This window comes from Suillus paluster, assembly GCF_016628075.1.
Source record: "Suillus paluster strain FC165 chromosome Unknown EDB91scaffold_1, whole genome shotgun sequence".
NCBI classification, from domain to species: domain Eukaryota; kingdom Fungi; phylum Basidiomycota; class Agaricomycetes; order Boletales; family Suillaceae; genus Suillus; species Suillus paluster.
Genome location: NW_024537561.1, coordinates 1,645,808 through 1,658,391, shown reverse-complemented (window position 1 = coordinate 1,658,391; position 12,584 = coordinate 1,645,808). Strand labels below are relative to the sequence as shown.

Here is a 12,584-nt window from a genome sequence, read left to right as displayed (position 1 = left end):
TGGATCGCAGTGGAAGGTGCTGCAATTAATCCCCTATAGCACGGCGTAACGCCAAGCGAGACGCCTCTCTCTTTATACCACCATATACTATATGACCTGCTACTGACATCGTCCTGAAATTCATCAAAGTTTGTTCGTAATGTCTCCAGCAATCACATATGAAGCTGCGCTGGTATTCTGGCGCATGGTCACCCAGATATTTTTCAGAGAGATACGACCTCGGGGTGCCTTTAACATTCCTCACGATGGTCCCGTCATTTTTGTCGGTGCCCCCCATCATAATCAAGTGAATGGTCGTTCTGCATCTATGTCTATTCCCACTGACCCTTTTACTAGTTCCTTGATCCCCTCCTTCTCACTTTAGAGGTTCACCGCGAGACGCACCGTCAAGTTCAATTTTTAACCGCTGCTAAGAGTATGAAGCGGAAGGCAATTGGTTTTTTTGCCCGTCTCATGGACAGTAGTACGTTCATTCCATCATATTTTCTGTTCTCCCTGCTGACTTTTGTTCAGTTCCCGTCTCTCGAGCTGCAGACGAAGCGAAGTCGGGAACTGGCCTGGTATCTCTCTCTCCGGATGACCCGTGTATAGTCCTGGGCGAGGGCACCAAGTTTAAAACTGAGTTTAGTCCTAAAATGCAAATCATGCTCTCAAAGTCCCTCAACTCAGCCATTGCCGAGGTCGTCGAAGTCATTTCAGATACAGAATTGCGCGTCAAGAAAGAATTTGGAGGAGACAGTGGCAAAGGAACTGCTCGTATCCGGGAGAAAGTTGGAGAAGGTCGAGAAGATGGGAGGAAGGGCTTAGAATTCAAGGTTCTGCCATTCATCGATCAGCAAGAAATGTATCGTGGCGTATATCAGAGACTGAAGGAAGGAGGGTGCATTGGCATATTCCCCGAAGGCAAGTCTACTCATTATTTTTCATCGCAGCGTTTCGTTACGTTGTTGGCCTCTTAGGTGGAAGTCACGACAGGACAGATCTACTCCCTCTCAAAGCTGGTGTCTCCATCATGGCGCTAGGTGCCATGGCCAACGATCCAACTGTGCAGGTCAAGATCGTACCGGTTGGCTTATCATATTTCCATGCCCATCGCTTCCGCTCTCGTGCCGTTGTGGAATTTGGAACTGCTCTCGATGTGCCTGTTGAACTCGTTGAAATGTTTAAAGAAGGTGGCACCAAAAAACGCGAAGCTGTAGCCAAGTTCTTGGACCTTATCTACGATGGGCTAAAAACTGTGACGATCCGTGCTCCAGATTACGACACACTTATGGTGCGTTCCTGTCGCAATTTACTCCAAGTAGGAGAACTGAATGCCATACAGCTTATACAAGCCGTCCGCCGATTATACAAGACACCGGGGCAATATCTGACCTTGGGACAAGTAGTTGAATTGAATAGGCGTTTCTTGGAAGGCTATACAAACTTCAAAGATGAGCCTCGAGTACAGAAACTTCGGACAGACGTTTTGAAGTACAATCGTTTGATTCGTGATTTGGGAATTCGTGATCACCAAGTACGTCTCATGAGCGATTTCCAATCGGTGCACAGACTCACGTTCTTCACAAGGTCCCACGAGCCCAAAAAGCGAGCTGGAAAACGCTTGGCTTACTCGTCTATCGTCTCGTGCTTCTGATAATCTGGACGTCATTGGCTTTGCCGGGAGTCATCCTTAATGGTCCCATGTTTATCTTGGCGTCAATCATTTCACGTCAAAAAGCCAAAGGTACTTATTCGCGCTTATAAAGTTGATTGATTACTCAGACTAACAACTTTCACTCAGAGGCACTGGCTGCATCAGTAGTCAAAGTGGCCGGTCGCGATGTCCTTGCGACATGGAAGATTCTTATTTCTCTTGGTATCGCGCCACTCATGTATGCATTCTACGCCATAGTTGCGACAATAGTTGCAGTTAAAGCCAACACATCTCTGGCTACGAGGATATGGACTCCCTTCCTGGTGATTTTGGCTTTGCCATTCATGAATTACGCCGCCCTCAAGTTTGGCGAGGCTGGTATGGACGTACTCAAGTGAGGTTTTAATAGATTTACTCCTGGATCATGTACTGACGTGATCGATTTCCTTAGATCTTTGCGGCCCTTGGTGGTGGCTTTGATCCCCGGTCAGCAGCGGTCATTTGACAAAGTGAAAGCTATGAGAGTTCGACTTTCTAATGAAGTTGCCGAAGTTATCAATGAGTTTGGCCCCAAGCTTTATGATGATTTCGATCAGTTCCGTATTTTAGTCCCTGCAAGTGCACCTCCTTCAGCGGGCAATCCCGGGGTCTGGCGGCGAAAGAGCAGCGTGGGGCAAGTGGATGCTCAAGGTAATTTGCTCATCCATCCCATGGTAAGTATTTACAGTTTCTCTGGTCGCACCCTCATGACCGTTGCACAGACATGGATCGATGAACGTCTCTTCGGATGGAGCCGTAGTGCCAAATGCGGCACAAGCGCATGGGGAGGAAGCACCCCGACTCACGAAAGCAGCAGGCCAGTGACACCTGACCTCTCAGATGACGAAGACCATGGAGATTACGACCATGCCGTCAACTACATTTCCGCGTATGAGGACGCTTCCCGGCACAAGGCTCGAAGTCGACAGGGATCGAGTCGACAGGGATCATACGCAGATCTCCAGAGACTTCGCATGACTGCCGCTGCTCCGCTCAATGTTCCTTCGAGCTCGAGTAGTCTCCGCACTAATGACTCACAGTCGCTGCATATGCGGCAGGGCTCACGGCAACGAAAGCAGAGCTTATCTGACCTCGTTCCTGTTGAGCGCATCGGGTCCGTAGATCGGCAAGAACCATTTGAACATGTGACCACGAGCTTGAACAAAGAAGCAGGCGGAGAATCTCCGAGTGCGTAGATTCTGGACATTAACTGTGGTAGAGGACCGTATTGCATGTGATGTACATATGAGATATTACATTGCGATTGCCAAACTTTATGGGGTCTATTCCAGGTATAGTTGTTCATAGCTATTCAACAGAGCAACGAGGATAGCGGTCATGGCGAGAATAGTAACCGAACGTCGAAGGAATCAAGAAGGGAGGCCTCTGATCTCGATGTACGCATTCTGGCGAAGCATGACTTTGGAAAACTCCATGCCGCACCCAGTGCAACTATGTCAAACATGTTAAGCTTCGTCAGTGTTGCAACGGAAAGACACACTTGAGATGTTCAGACTGATTGAAGAACTGGGACATGTGGTGATCAAAGTTGAGATACCCTTGCAACGCGTATCAACGCCACCCACCTGTATATGTGTGCACCCTCCTTGGCGAGCCTTATAAGAACCAAGAGCTTCGCCACCTAGATCCATGCATCTGATTTCCCTCTAGAAGCCACGTCAGAAGAGCATCGTAGGAACAAAAAAGTGAAAAGTGCCCACCGTCCTACTTGAGTAGCCGTTGCTAGCGCTGGCATGACACATTAGCCCCTTCTGCAAACCACTTCATTCGAGTACACTGACTGACGGGATGTACTTTGTGATCACATAAATTGGATTTCCTCGGGTCGAGCCGCATTTCTCGACGAAAAGATACGGTTCACTGTCGTTGCCCGACATCTCGAGAGTAAAGAAGATACTCTGTGCTTTCACAAGAAGGGCGATCTTGGAGGTGGAGGTGGGAAAGTAAGGGATGGAAGGGTATGAGATACCCAAAACACAAACGTGTTCCCCACCCATTCGCTCTATTACCAAGGGTCAATGTCAGCGGGTGTATTAGCAGGGATACATATTGAAAGACGAAACGATAATTTTGCATAAGGGGAAACGAGGAAAGATAAGGGTACACATGTCACGAGCATAAATGTCCGAATCCGTTCAGTCGATCTCGAGATATGTATGCTTCGATGTGCCTTGCCGCTGAGGGGAATATTGGAGCGGAGAATGACGGAAGAATTCTGACGAAAACATGTAAGTATATATATCCCTGAATGCGTGCTTGGCAATGATAATGACAATTGTTGCTATAGATCCGTGCTCTTCCCCGCAGTCAAAACTTCTACGCCGGTCTCCGTGATACTGAAACATCGATGAGTAACCTTTCAGGTTAGCTCCGAATGACACTTACAGCAAGGTCTCCTCAAACTGAGCGCTCCGTTTCCCATCTACTGTGGTAGCAGTCCAATTGTCGGGCCAGTGTTGTACGTCCCAATTAGAACCCAAGTTAATCATCTATTGCAACCGTGCATGAGGTTCGGCTCCGGGGGCAAAAATGCGATCGAGAGAACATGAGGCGGCTTACCGGCTCTATAGTAAAGCACTAGATTCGATGAGGTTAGTAATGATCCAGAAAAGTGGACACTAGCGTCCTTACCATTCCCGGTTTCATGGTCCCCACTGCTTTATTCTTTGCATAATGCGGAATGTTCGGGGCTGTGTGGAATAAGTCGTTGATGCCGTGACCTGTGTACGTTCGTACGACAGCACATCCATTAGCGCGCGCAATTGGTTCGCTAGGACCAAAGTAAACTTTAGTCAACGGGGTTGAAGGGAACACTGACATAACTTTGCCGATGTCACGGAACAATGCGCCCGGTTTGCAAACTTTGATCGCTTCATCGAGACATTGACGAGTGGTTCGAATCAATTTCTTGGAGTCTTCGTCTATTTCACCAACGGGGTATGTAGCATTCAAGTCGCTATGAAAGCCTGACCTTCGACTTCAAACATGGGATAAAATGATAAAAAAACGTTCCACTTACCGTCGTAGTAGAGTGATATATCTATTGCGACGTCAGAAATACTCAAGAGGTGGTGTAGTGTCACGCACCAAGATTGATGATATCGCCTTCTTGCAATTTCCTGCGATCGGGAATGCCATGACATATGGATTCATTGATGGAGCTGAGGCGACATTAAGAACAAATCAAAAGCTAGGCTCTAGATAATCTTACGTGCAGAGAGATTTTGGGAAATTACGATAGTTCAAGGGTGATGGGTATGCATTACGTTCGATTGTGGCTTGGTGAACGACAGCATCTATTTCGTCAGTGGACACACCCGGCCGTACCATTGCTGCTGCAATATCCAGCACTTCTCGACCAAACTCGAGAAAAAATGAGTATAAAGTCTGGGTCCATTAAAAAGGAGGTTTGGCTTACCCTGCACGCAGTTCTCATCTTTTCAATTTCCCCTGTATCCAGCAGACGAGGAGGTTGACCCGATCGTTTGATCTCTGCGGTCGGTACTCCTGTAGGGGGGAGTGGTCATTGGTCATGTTCATGCTCAAACTGCGTACTCGGCTGTTGAGAAGGCCTGATATCTTACCATCTTCGCTAATTGCGTAGTCAGGACGCGGAATATGTGCCGGAACTTCACGTTTTGGAGTGAGTGGGTATACGGGTCTAAGAGTACCCGTGTAATCGTAATTCACGAAAGGATTGAAAGTGCCGTCTATTTCACATCAGCTGACTCACGACTGGCGAGTATCTCTATCAATTTACCTTGCAATGGGTTGGCCGTGGTGGCGGGGGGACGTGCAAGATCATGAATGATTTTGTGGGTTTTCTAGTGGATGTGGAGTGAATGTACGTGAGTCGCAAGTTGAGCCGAAGTTTACATCGTACTTACCCCTGTCAAAAGTGTGACAATTTCAATGGTTACATGCTGATTGATATCGCGATTTACTTACAGTTGCCTTTGAAGCACTCCTGCCCGCAGAAAAAGGAACCGCGGATACCAAGCCTAGGGTGAGTCGATTTCAGTGCTGACAGCAGGATGCAACATGGTATGTGACATACTTATTGCACGTGGGGCATTCTAGCTTTGATGGTGGGTTCCCGTGTGGACAATTGGTGCTCTGGCAAAGCACCGTGACCGAACTCATCTTCCCTGTCAAGCAGAAGAAGTATAGCCTTGAAATTTCCAGAGTGACTACGCAGGTAACTCGAGATGCACGTGACGCGGATTTCTCCGACGGCTTGAGTGCACCTCCAACGGATTCTTCAACGCAGGCTAAGTTAGATCCTGTCACCTCGTCTCCTGCAATTATGACGTGATATGTTTGAATTAGCAGTTCTTAACAAGGACGTGACTGTCCAAAAACCAGTCTGCCTCGCACACCCAACGTGCCTCTGATCTCACTGTTTGTGCGACCCTTCAACGTGTTCTTTGATGGCGATATCCCCTATCCCGGCGGAGTCTCATTATATCCGTTTGCTCACTATAACATTATCTACGGGTGCATACTCTTTCTAAGGTCAGAATGAACCTCCGACGCTAACGCTGGCACAATTGGCGAGCGCAGTCCCCCATGTCGAGATCACCGACTGCCATGGCATAGGGGGGACATATAACACACATAAGCTAGCCATGTGTTAGGCTATACTTGAACATCTGTCCCCTTGCTGACAATATCACAGTCGTGCTATTGGACCACCATGACTGGGTTGAGGGGTGCACCACGCTTTTGGTCTTACTTGGCCTTTCATCTTCATTGACAGGCCTGTCAGCTGGTTGCCTATACTAGACGCGATGAATAATCGATCAAGGTGAGCGTTTGCATTGTAACATTAAACAGACAGTGGTGATGCTAAGTATTCGATTGTAACGATATGATGGCGGGTATTAAACGTGATCGATGATAGGTATGTATATAAAGCGAATTAACAATATGCGAGTCGTCTACGTGGGGATATAAAAATTATGTGAAGTACGCGTATGGAAAGCAGTATATCACAACAATGCGGCGAAGGGCAAAGGAGCAAACTAGGTAGCGGAAGCGGACCACAAGTGGGGAAATGAAAGATGGAGATGGCGCTCGGAAGAAAATACACGAAGGCGCTTGCTACACACGAGCCTTGACCCCCAGGGTAAGGGCTTTTGTGCCACCCAACGATCAACGGCGCCGAGGCTCAAAGTCAACTTTGAATGACGTCGTTCTGTCGTTGGCGGCCTTCCAAAGTTGTTTGAAATGGGCATGCCCAAAGATTTCAAGGAGGGCAGCCTGGTTATTGGTTATCCACTGCACTGACGGGAGACCCCGAGTGGTGGTATAGGTGCCCTGGGGTAGTTGCTCCTCGTACACGAGGGTCACGACGCCAGTGAGTAGGCATTGGATGAGATTCAGGATATCGGTGATGGGTTGGACAATAAGTCGCTGGGTGGCAAAGATGTCACTGTGGAACACCATTTGCCATTGAACGCGTCGCTCTGGGGAGAAAAAAGAGGATGCATGTGTGGGGAGCTGTAGTCGCAACTTGGGACTCAAAGGGAGCCCATTTGGGGAGCGCCATGGAGAAGGCGCTTCTACGGTGAAAAGCATACGGGTATCGGCAGGTTCAGCATCCTGCCATCCGTGGTCCTGAATTAGTTGCGCTTTGAGCGACATCAACCATTTATGAGCACGAGCATATGTAGTGCCTAAAGCTTCCGCTGTGGTCAACGGGATGCCTGTACGGCGGGCCCAGTTATCCATGTTGCGGACATCACTGGAGAAATGAACTTGAGCAGTCGATGATGGAGGTGTCTGCATGATGGGGGTACTGGGTAGATTGAGCTCCATGGAACTCGAAAGCAAATTTTATAGGCGAAAAATCGTACCTGGCCATGGTAAGACAAGTCAAATTGCTCGGGAAAAAGTGGCGCCTGCCCTTTACCAGGAGCAAGGTTTAAGTATCGATAAAGAGACAGCAAGGAAGATACAGGGCAAGATATGTGACCTCGAGGAGAAAGATAGTGAACCTGACTTTTGAGGGTACAAGGGCACCAAACGCATGGTGTTACCGGCCTTTTGAAGGGTGCGCTGGCGGGCGTGGGTCCCGCCACTATAATTGGCCCTTAGTAGCGATTGCGACCCGACATGTCCAGAGAACGAAACACGTTTTTTCGTCTCCGGCTAACACGTTTTTTAACTCTATATTTTGTCATAATTGTTTTATTTCGTCCGTAATATTACCTAAACTTGAAATATTTGGTATAAAAATCATGGATCCGTCAGTGCAAAATTATCTTCGATAGTAGTCCGGGACTCTAAACGTTCTCTTTGTTGCTTTGTCTTGGAAGACCGCGGCGCTGGTATAGCGCTGATATATTGATTACGTTCTACGTTGCTGAGATATATACCTTCTAAAACGCTTTCCCCGACGTTTTGTTTAGTGAGCGAATCCTAGCAGAATTCATTTCTCGCAATAACTACGGGTCACGGATCGACTCTGACACTGCCCATTGTGACCACATATGGCTCCCTGGCAACGGAAATACAACTGACTTGGCGAAGCTAGAAGGACGAAGGGTGCCCAAAGCTAGAAAAGACAAAGAGCACTAAAAGTGACGCCCAGCGTTCCCGCACTAATGTGGCCGTAACTTGGGATAAATGGTTTCGCGGCTGCGCCGGGAGCAAAGTAATTTTTGATGTCACATTGTCAAACAGTCATCCGCAGGGTCAGGCCTGTCAGTATCGTAGGCAGCTTCGTTCCCAGCAGTTCCGAACAGCATGCTCACTTCAACTTGTGACAGGAACAGTTTTGGTGATCACAGCGCGTGTTGCGTGGATGTCAGTGAGACTGCCTAGCTTCAAGGATATGCGTAAGGGTAGTTCGTTTAGATAAAGTCTGAATAAATATTGGTGATATATATCTTTGCAAAAAAACTCAAGCTTAGACTGAACACGTAGATTGAGTGATCTCCCGTACCAGGCCATGGCATTTTAACACTAGTGTAAGTACTAGCCAGGCCTAGAATAGTGGTCTCAGACTTATTCCAAGGGAACGACTATCTCCCTGACTATAAGCGCCCATTATGTCCCTGGCACGTGATCTTAGAGTCAGAGCGGAGTCGGAGCTGCAGTGAATATGATGCTCGCGGCCCGCCTATCATCATCTCTGCAAGGAACATTGAAGGAACACGCAGCACGCTAATCCTTTCCCCTCCGATTACTTTCAAATTACTCTTTTTGTGATGCCAGGCCTTGTCATGGAGGCAAATTCATCAGCCTCTGCATCCTCTACGGTTTCTTTCGATATCTGCGAAACTTTCGCTTCATTCCTGAAGAATGAGGAGGTGCCGCTTTTTTATATTGTCATTTCTTTGTAATGCGTAAGCTCATATGAAGACAGCTATCGGCTCCCCTAGCCGCGATTTTAGCCCTTAGCAAGCTGATTGAGATATCCGATGGTATTAAGCCATTTCCTTTCGCGCAGGGCCAGGTTGACGCAGAAGGCAATAGCTGGAACCATGCTCGAGCTGGTGAAAGCTCTAAACGATGGTGCAGAAGCTTTGAAGGCGTCAACTTCCAATCCGATCAGTTTGAACGCTGGGTGCGAATTATTCGTCGCGTTTGTCACACTGCTCCCGCATGACTCCGCAGTTAGTACCACCCGTCTACCCTAAGTGATTCTTCTTTTTCAAACTGACAATTACAAAAGAGCTTCTCCGATTTAAAACTAGAGCTTGTTAGACAAGGCCAAAAATATGCTACTGAGGCTCTCACTTATCGCGATAAAATTGCAAACCTGGCGCTGGGGTTCATCAAAGATGATTCGGTGGTATGTTATCCGCGTGCTCCCTCGTTGTATGATCCCTCATGTCATCGGGAAGATCCTGACTCATTCCTATTCGAGAGTCGTGATGAAGACCCTACTCCGTGCCCATGAGAGAAAGAGAATATCGGTCTACGTGACGGAAGCACGGCCTCGTGGCTTAGGGTTCGTATTTATCTTCTGTAACTTCAGGATCTCCAAAGAAGACTAATGCGCTCATTAAAAGCCTACGAACCTATGAAGAACTTACTGCCGCCGGTATACCCTGCACAGTGGTGCTAGATTCGGCGGTATCATATGTCATGGACAAGGTAGACTTCGTTCTAGTGGGATCAGAAGCTGTCGTAGAAAGCGGCGGCTTGATAAACGCCGTTGGCAGTAACCAGATCGCGATCATCGCTCAGGCTGCGAATATCCCTTTTTACGCCCTCGCTGAGAGGTAGGTTCATATCGTCATGCACTTCTTCGGAATTCATAGAATCTTATTTTTTCAGCTACAAATTCCACCGCCTATTCCCGCTATCCCAGTATGACCTGCCCACACACACAGCTAATATTCTGTCTTTCCCTTTGTCGCCGGCAGGCAACGTTGCGTCCCCGTCGACCACGGACGCGATCAGATCACCTGAAAGGTCCGGCAATGCTGACAACGTACGACAGATGACGCCCGAACAAATTGCGTGCAACCCTGGAGTAGACTACACCAGGTGTGAAAATTGATGATATCATGACACCTTCTGATGGATGGTACTAGGCCGGACCTGATTACGCTGGTTTTCTCCGACGTTGGCAGCTTGACTCCCGAAGGAGTCAGCCAATATGTTGTGGGGATGTTTGCAGGATGACGAAACTGTCGGTTTATCCTCATCACCGAGACTCTGTCTCCATGCGGCGATAGGCCCGATAGAGTTTACGATTAGCCTTTGTCACTTTCAAGATCAGTTGCAGATCACCATGCGTGTGGGTGGATCATTTTTGTGGTGCAAGGAGGTTAATCAAGAGGACCTCATATTCTTCTGGCGTTCAAACGCATTTGCGGCCGCCCTTGAGATGAAACATGCGTAAGCCTGCGGGAGGGTGCCCAACCAATACTTCGGGGCCATCAGTCTGATTCTAGATGATAAAGGTGAGTATTTTCGGGAATTACTGACAGTTTGCGATATGAGCGCGAGACTGGTCAAAATATTCGAGGGCAATCTTCCAGAGGAGCTCCGAAGACTGCCCAAACCATTTCGAAGTGGATTTATCAAGAAGACAGTAAATCTTTCAACCTACCAGAGTCTTCGCATCATATCGCGACTCGAAAATCCAATAAAAGATTTTGACGGAGGTTGGATCGATGTAAGATATTCCGGATGCCGTCCCGACAGTGAGTAAGTGGACACATTGGTACGGTTTGATGTGCTTGATCCTCGAATTTGTCAGAAACATCCCTCCGCTAGATGAGTTCGGCCGTCCCCGATGGGGAGACTCATTTGGGTTTTTAGCTTTTTAGCAGGCCATCCGCTAGATAAACGGGACCAATTTCTTTACCCGCTACCCCGATTTGTATATTGCAGAATGACTGGTGAAGCTAAATTCGATGTTCCGAGGAGCATCAGTGGGTTCCTCCGTGCCACAAGTTGGCGCTGCAACTAGTTGGCTATAGATCTATTCCCAAGGATGACAAACGGTCCGATGGCCAATCAGTGACACCCGACGAGATCTGCACGATCTGTTCTCGAATTTTCGCATGAATTGTCCTGATGCTTATAATGGGCAGTCATCTCGTCCAACACCCCCAGGTCCCCTCTCCACTGACCAACTTTCCTCCATGTGCCACTGGCGAAGGCAGGTCATTCACTGTCCCATGACTATGACTTACTCCTGGTCCTTGTCCAGAGTTCGCAATACGTACAACCAGTGCAGTCATGTTTACGACTTGGTGAGCATATCCGGCTCGATGCCTTTGCTTCGACTGACAACTATTCAGGACGATGAAATGGTTAGCTACGCCCCTGAACATTGAAATCGTACTGCTCACACGCTTCCAGATCCGATGTGATGACCTCTATTGCAAATTCAGTTCATCCCACCCAAGCACCTGCGTGCCGCCTTCGTGCACGACGACATGCTGGCAATAGTGAGTACCTCGTGGCGCTCCTTAGCACGGGTCACAAAGCTGACCAAATCCTTTGAAATGTAGCCGCCAGTTCCCCCAACAATTTAGTGAGACTTGAACGTTATGAGGACATGCCAGATTTAACCCTGACTACCATGCTGCAGACCGTTTCATAGACTCAGTTTGTCCTGCCTGTACACAGCAAAGCCAAGGCCGATAGAGCGCTGCGTCAAGAGGCTGTAGAAGCTGTACAGTGGATAGGAACGGAGAGATGCTGGCGGTATGTCGGTATCTATGGATGATGGTGATGAAGATGGCATCGGTGATCGGTGATTAGAATAGCGGTGCGGAAAGATCGATGGATATGACATTTACTTGTATTTATATTTGCCAGATCTTGGAGACTGCTCCAGTAATTTAGGAAGAAATATTTAGTTTGACCGCTTGACAGGCTAGTGAGTCTAGGAACGAAATGTGAAGCCGACTGAGGCGAACAGTGGAAAAGAGGGACAAAAGCCACCGTGTTGTAATTATTTCGTAAAACTTGTCTCATTGAGGCGGCGAGGACAAACGGAAGAATCCCCACCGCGACGCGTGCTTCAATGATACCGAGGACAAATTGATGGCATTTACCTTGGGTTGGGCGGTGGAGAGAATACTTAACTTCCGCAATCTTCGCGTGAGACAGGGACGGCACACAATGGAAAATTGAAAAGTTCAAACTTTGAGCAACGCTCATTAACTGAAAGGCTACAAATGCTTCTACTCTGCGCGTCAAAATACTCGGAGCAAGGCGAGTGTACTTAGTAAATGAGCGGAAATACAAAAAACGATCATAAAGAAACATTCAAGGATTCCCCGATTTCCAAGCCGCCACATCATGGGGGAGCTACCAAGAGGAATGTCCGGGCAAATTAAGCAAAAATTGAAAGAAGGCACGAGGCCTACCTGGCTGCGGTGGGGGAGATGATTTCCGCGGCTGTAACTGTCAG

At 48.1% G+C, this 12,584-nt stretch overlaps 6 protein-coding genes across 6 annotated transcripts; 3 read left to right on the top strand and 3 right to left on the bottom strand.

Annotated features, from left to right (window-relative positions):
- The first annotated feature begins 37 nt into the window (after positions 1-37).
- On the top strand, positions 38-3,165 carry EDB91DRAFT_37325 (glycerol-3-phosphate O-acyltransferase). Its single transcript, XM_041327044.1, has 9 exons — positions 38-286; positions 337-463; positions 514-903; positions 960-1,273; positions 1,325-1,516; positions 1,570-1,726; positions 1,784-2,030; positions 2,088-2,349; positions 2,398-3,165. Exons 1-9 carry the CDS (start codon positions 140-142, stop codon positions 2,869-2,871), a joined length of 2,310 nt encoding a protein of 769 aa, XP_041184648.1. The 5' UTR covers positions 38-139; the 3' UTR covers positions 2,872-3,165.
- Positions 2,959-3,648, bottom strand: EDB91DRAFT_37244 (uncharacterized protein). The gene is made up of 4 exons (XM_041327040.1): positions 3,397-3,648; positions 3,262-3,342; positions 3,177-3,202; positions 2,959-3,127 (listed from the first exon to the last, which is right to left on the bottom strand). The coding sequence occupies exons 1-4, from the start codon at positions 3,436-3,438 to the stop codon at positions 3,046-3,048; spliced, it is 231 nt and encodes a 76-aa protein (XP_041184647.1). The 5' UTR covers positions 3,439-3,648; the 3' UTR covers positions 2,959-3,045.
- On the bottom strand, positions 3,482-5,863 carry EDB91DRAFT_1094588 (methionine aminopeptidase). The gene is made up of 14 exons (XM_041316885.1): positions 5,754-5,863; positions 5,644-5,697; positions 5,457-5,521; positions 5,281-5,406; positions 5,115-5,203; positions 4,908-5,059; positions 4,784-4,857; positions 4,716-4,736; positions 4,515-4,662; positions 4,328-4,466; positions 4,256-4,273; positions 4,082-4,185; positions 3,970-4,032; positions 3,482-3,911 (listed from the first exon to the last, which is right to left on the bottom strand). The coding sequence occupies exons 1-13, from the start codon at positions 5,837-5,839 to the stop codon at positions 3,978-3,980; spliced, it is 1,131 nt and encodes a 376-aa protein (XP_041184646.1). The 5' UTR covers positions 5,840-5,863; the 3' UTR covers positions 3,482-3,911; positions 3,970-3,977.
- A 627-nt stretch (positions 5,864-6,490) lies between these two features.
- On the bottom strand, positions 6,491-7,824 carry EDB91DRAFT_1094572 (uncharacterized protein). The gene is made up of 2 exons (XM_041316884.1): positions 7,555-7,824; positions 6,491-7,496 (listed from the first exon to the last, which is right to left on the bottom strand). The coding sequence occupies exons 1-2, from the start codon at positions 7,560-7,562 to the stop codon at positions 6,851-6,853; spliced, it is 654 nt and encodes a 217-aa protein (XP_041184645.1). The 5' UTR covers positions 7,563-7,824; the 3' UTR covers positions 6,491-6,850.
- A 990-nt stretch (positions 7,825-8,814) lies between these two features.
- Positions 8,815-10,494, top strand: EDB91DRAFT_37066 (uncharacterized protein). Its single transcript, XM_041327030.1, has 8 exons — positions 8,815-9,012; positions 9,069-9,126; positions 9,179-9,318; positions 9,378-9,497; positions 9,550-9,656; positions 9,718-9,930; positions 9,986-10,198; positions 10,246-10,494. Exons 1-8 carry the CDS (start codon positions 8,911-8,913, stop codon positions 10,334-10,336), a joined length of 1,044 nt encoding a protein of 347 aa, XP_041184644.1. The 5' UTR covers positions 8,815-8,910; the 3' UTR covers positions 10,337-10,494.
- A 445-nt stretch (positions 10,495-10,939) lies between these two features.
- On the top strand, positions 10,940-11,848 carry EDB91DRAFT_37098 (uncharacterized protein). Its single transcript, XM_041327032.1, has 6 exons — positions 10,940-11,321; positions 11,373-11,415; positions 11,464-11,475; positions 11,525-11,613; positions 11,677-11,699; positions 11,757-11,848. The coding sequence occupies exons 1-6, from the start codon at positions 11,224-11,226 to the stop codon at positions 11,810-11,812; spliced, it is 321 nt and encodes a 106-aa protein (XP_041184643.1). The 5' UTR covers positions 10,940-11,223; the 3' UTR covers positions 11,813-11,848.
- The last annotated feature ends 736 nt before the right edge of the window (positions 11,849-12,584 follow it).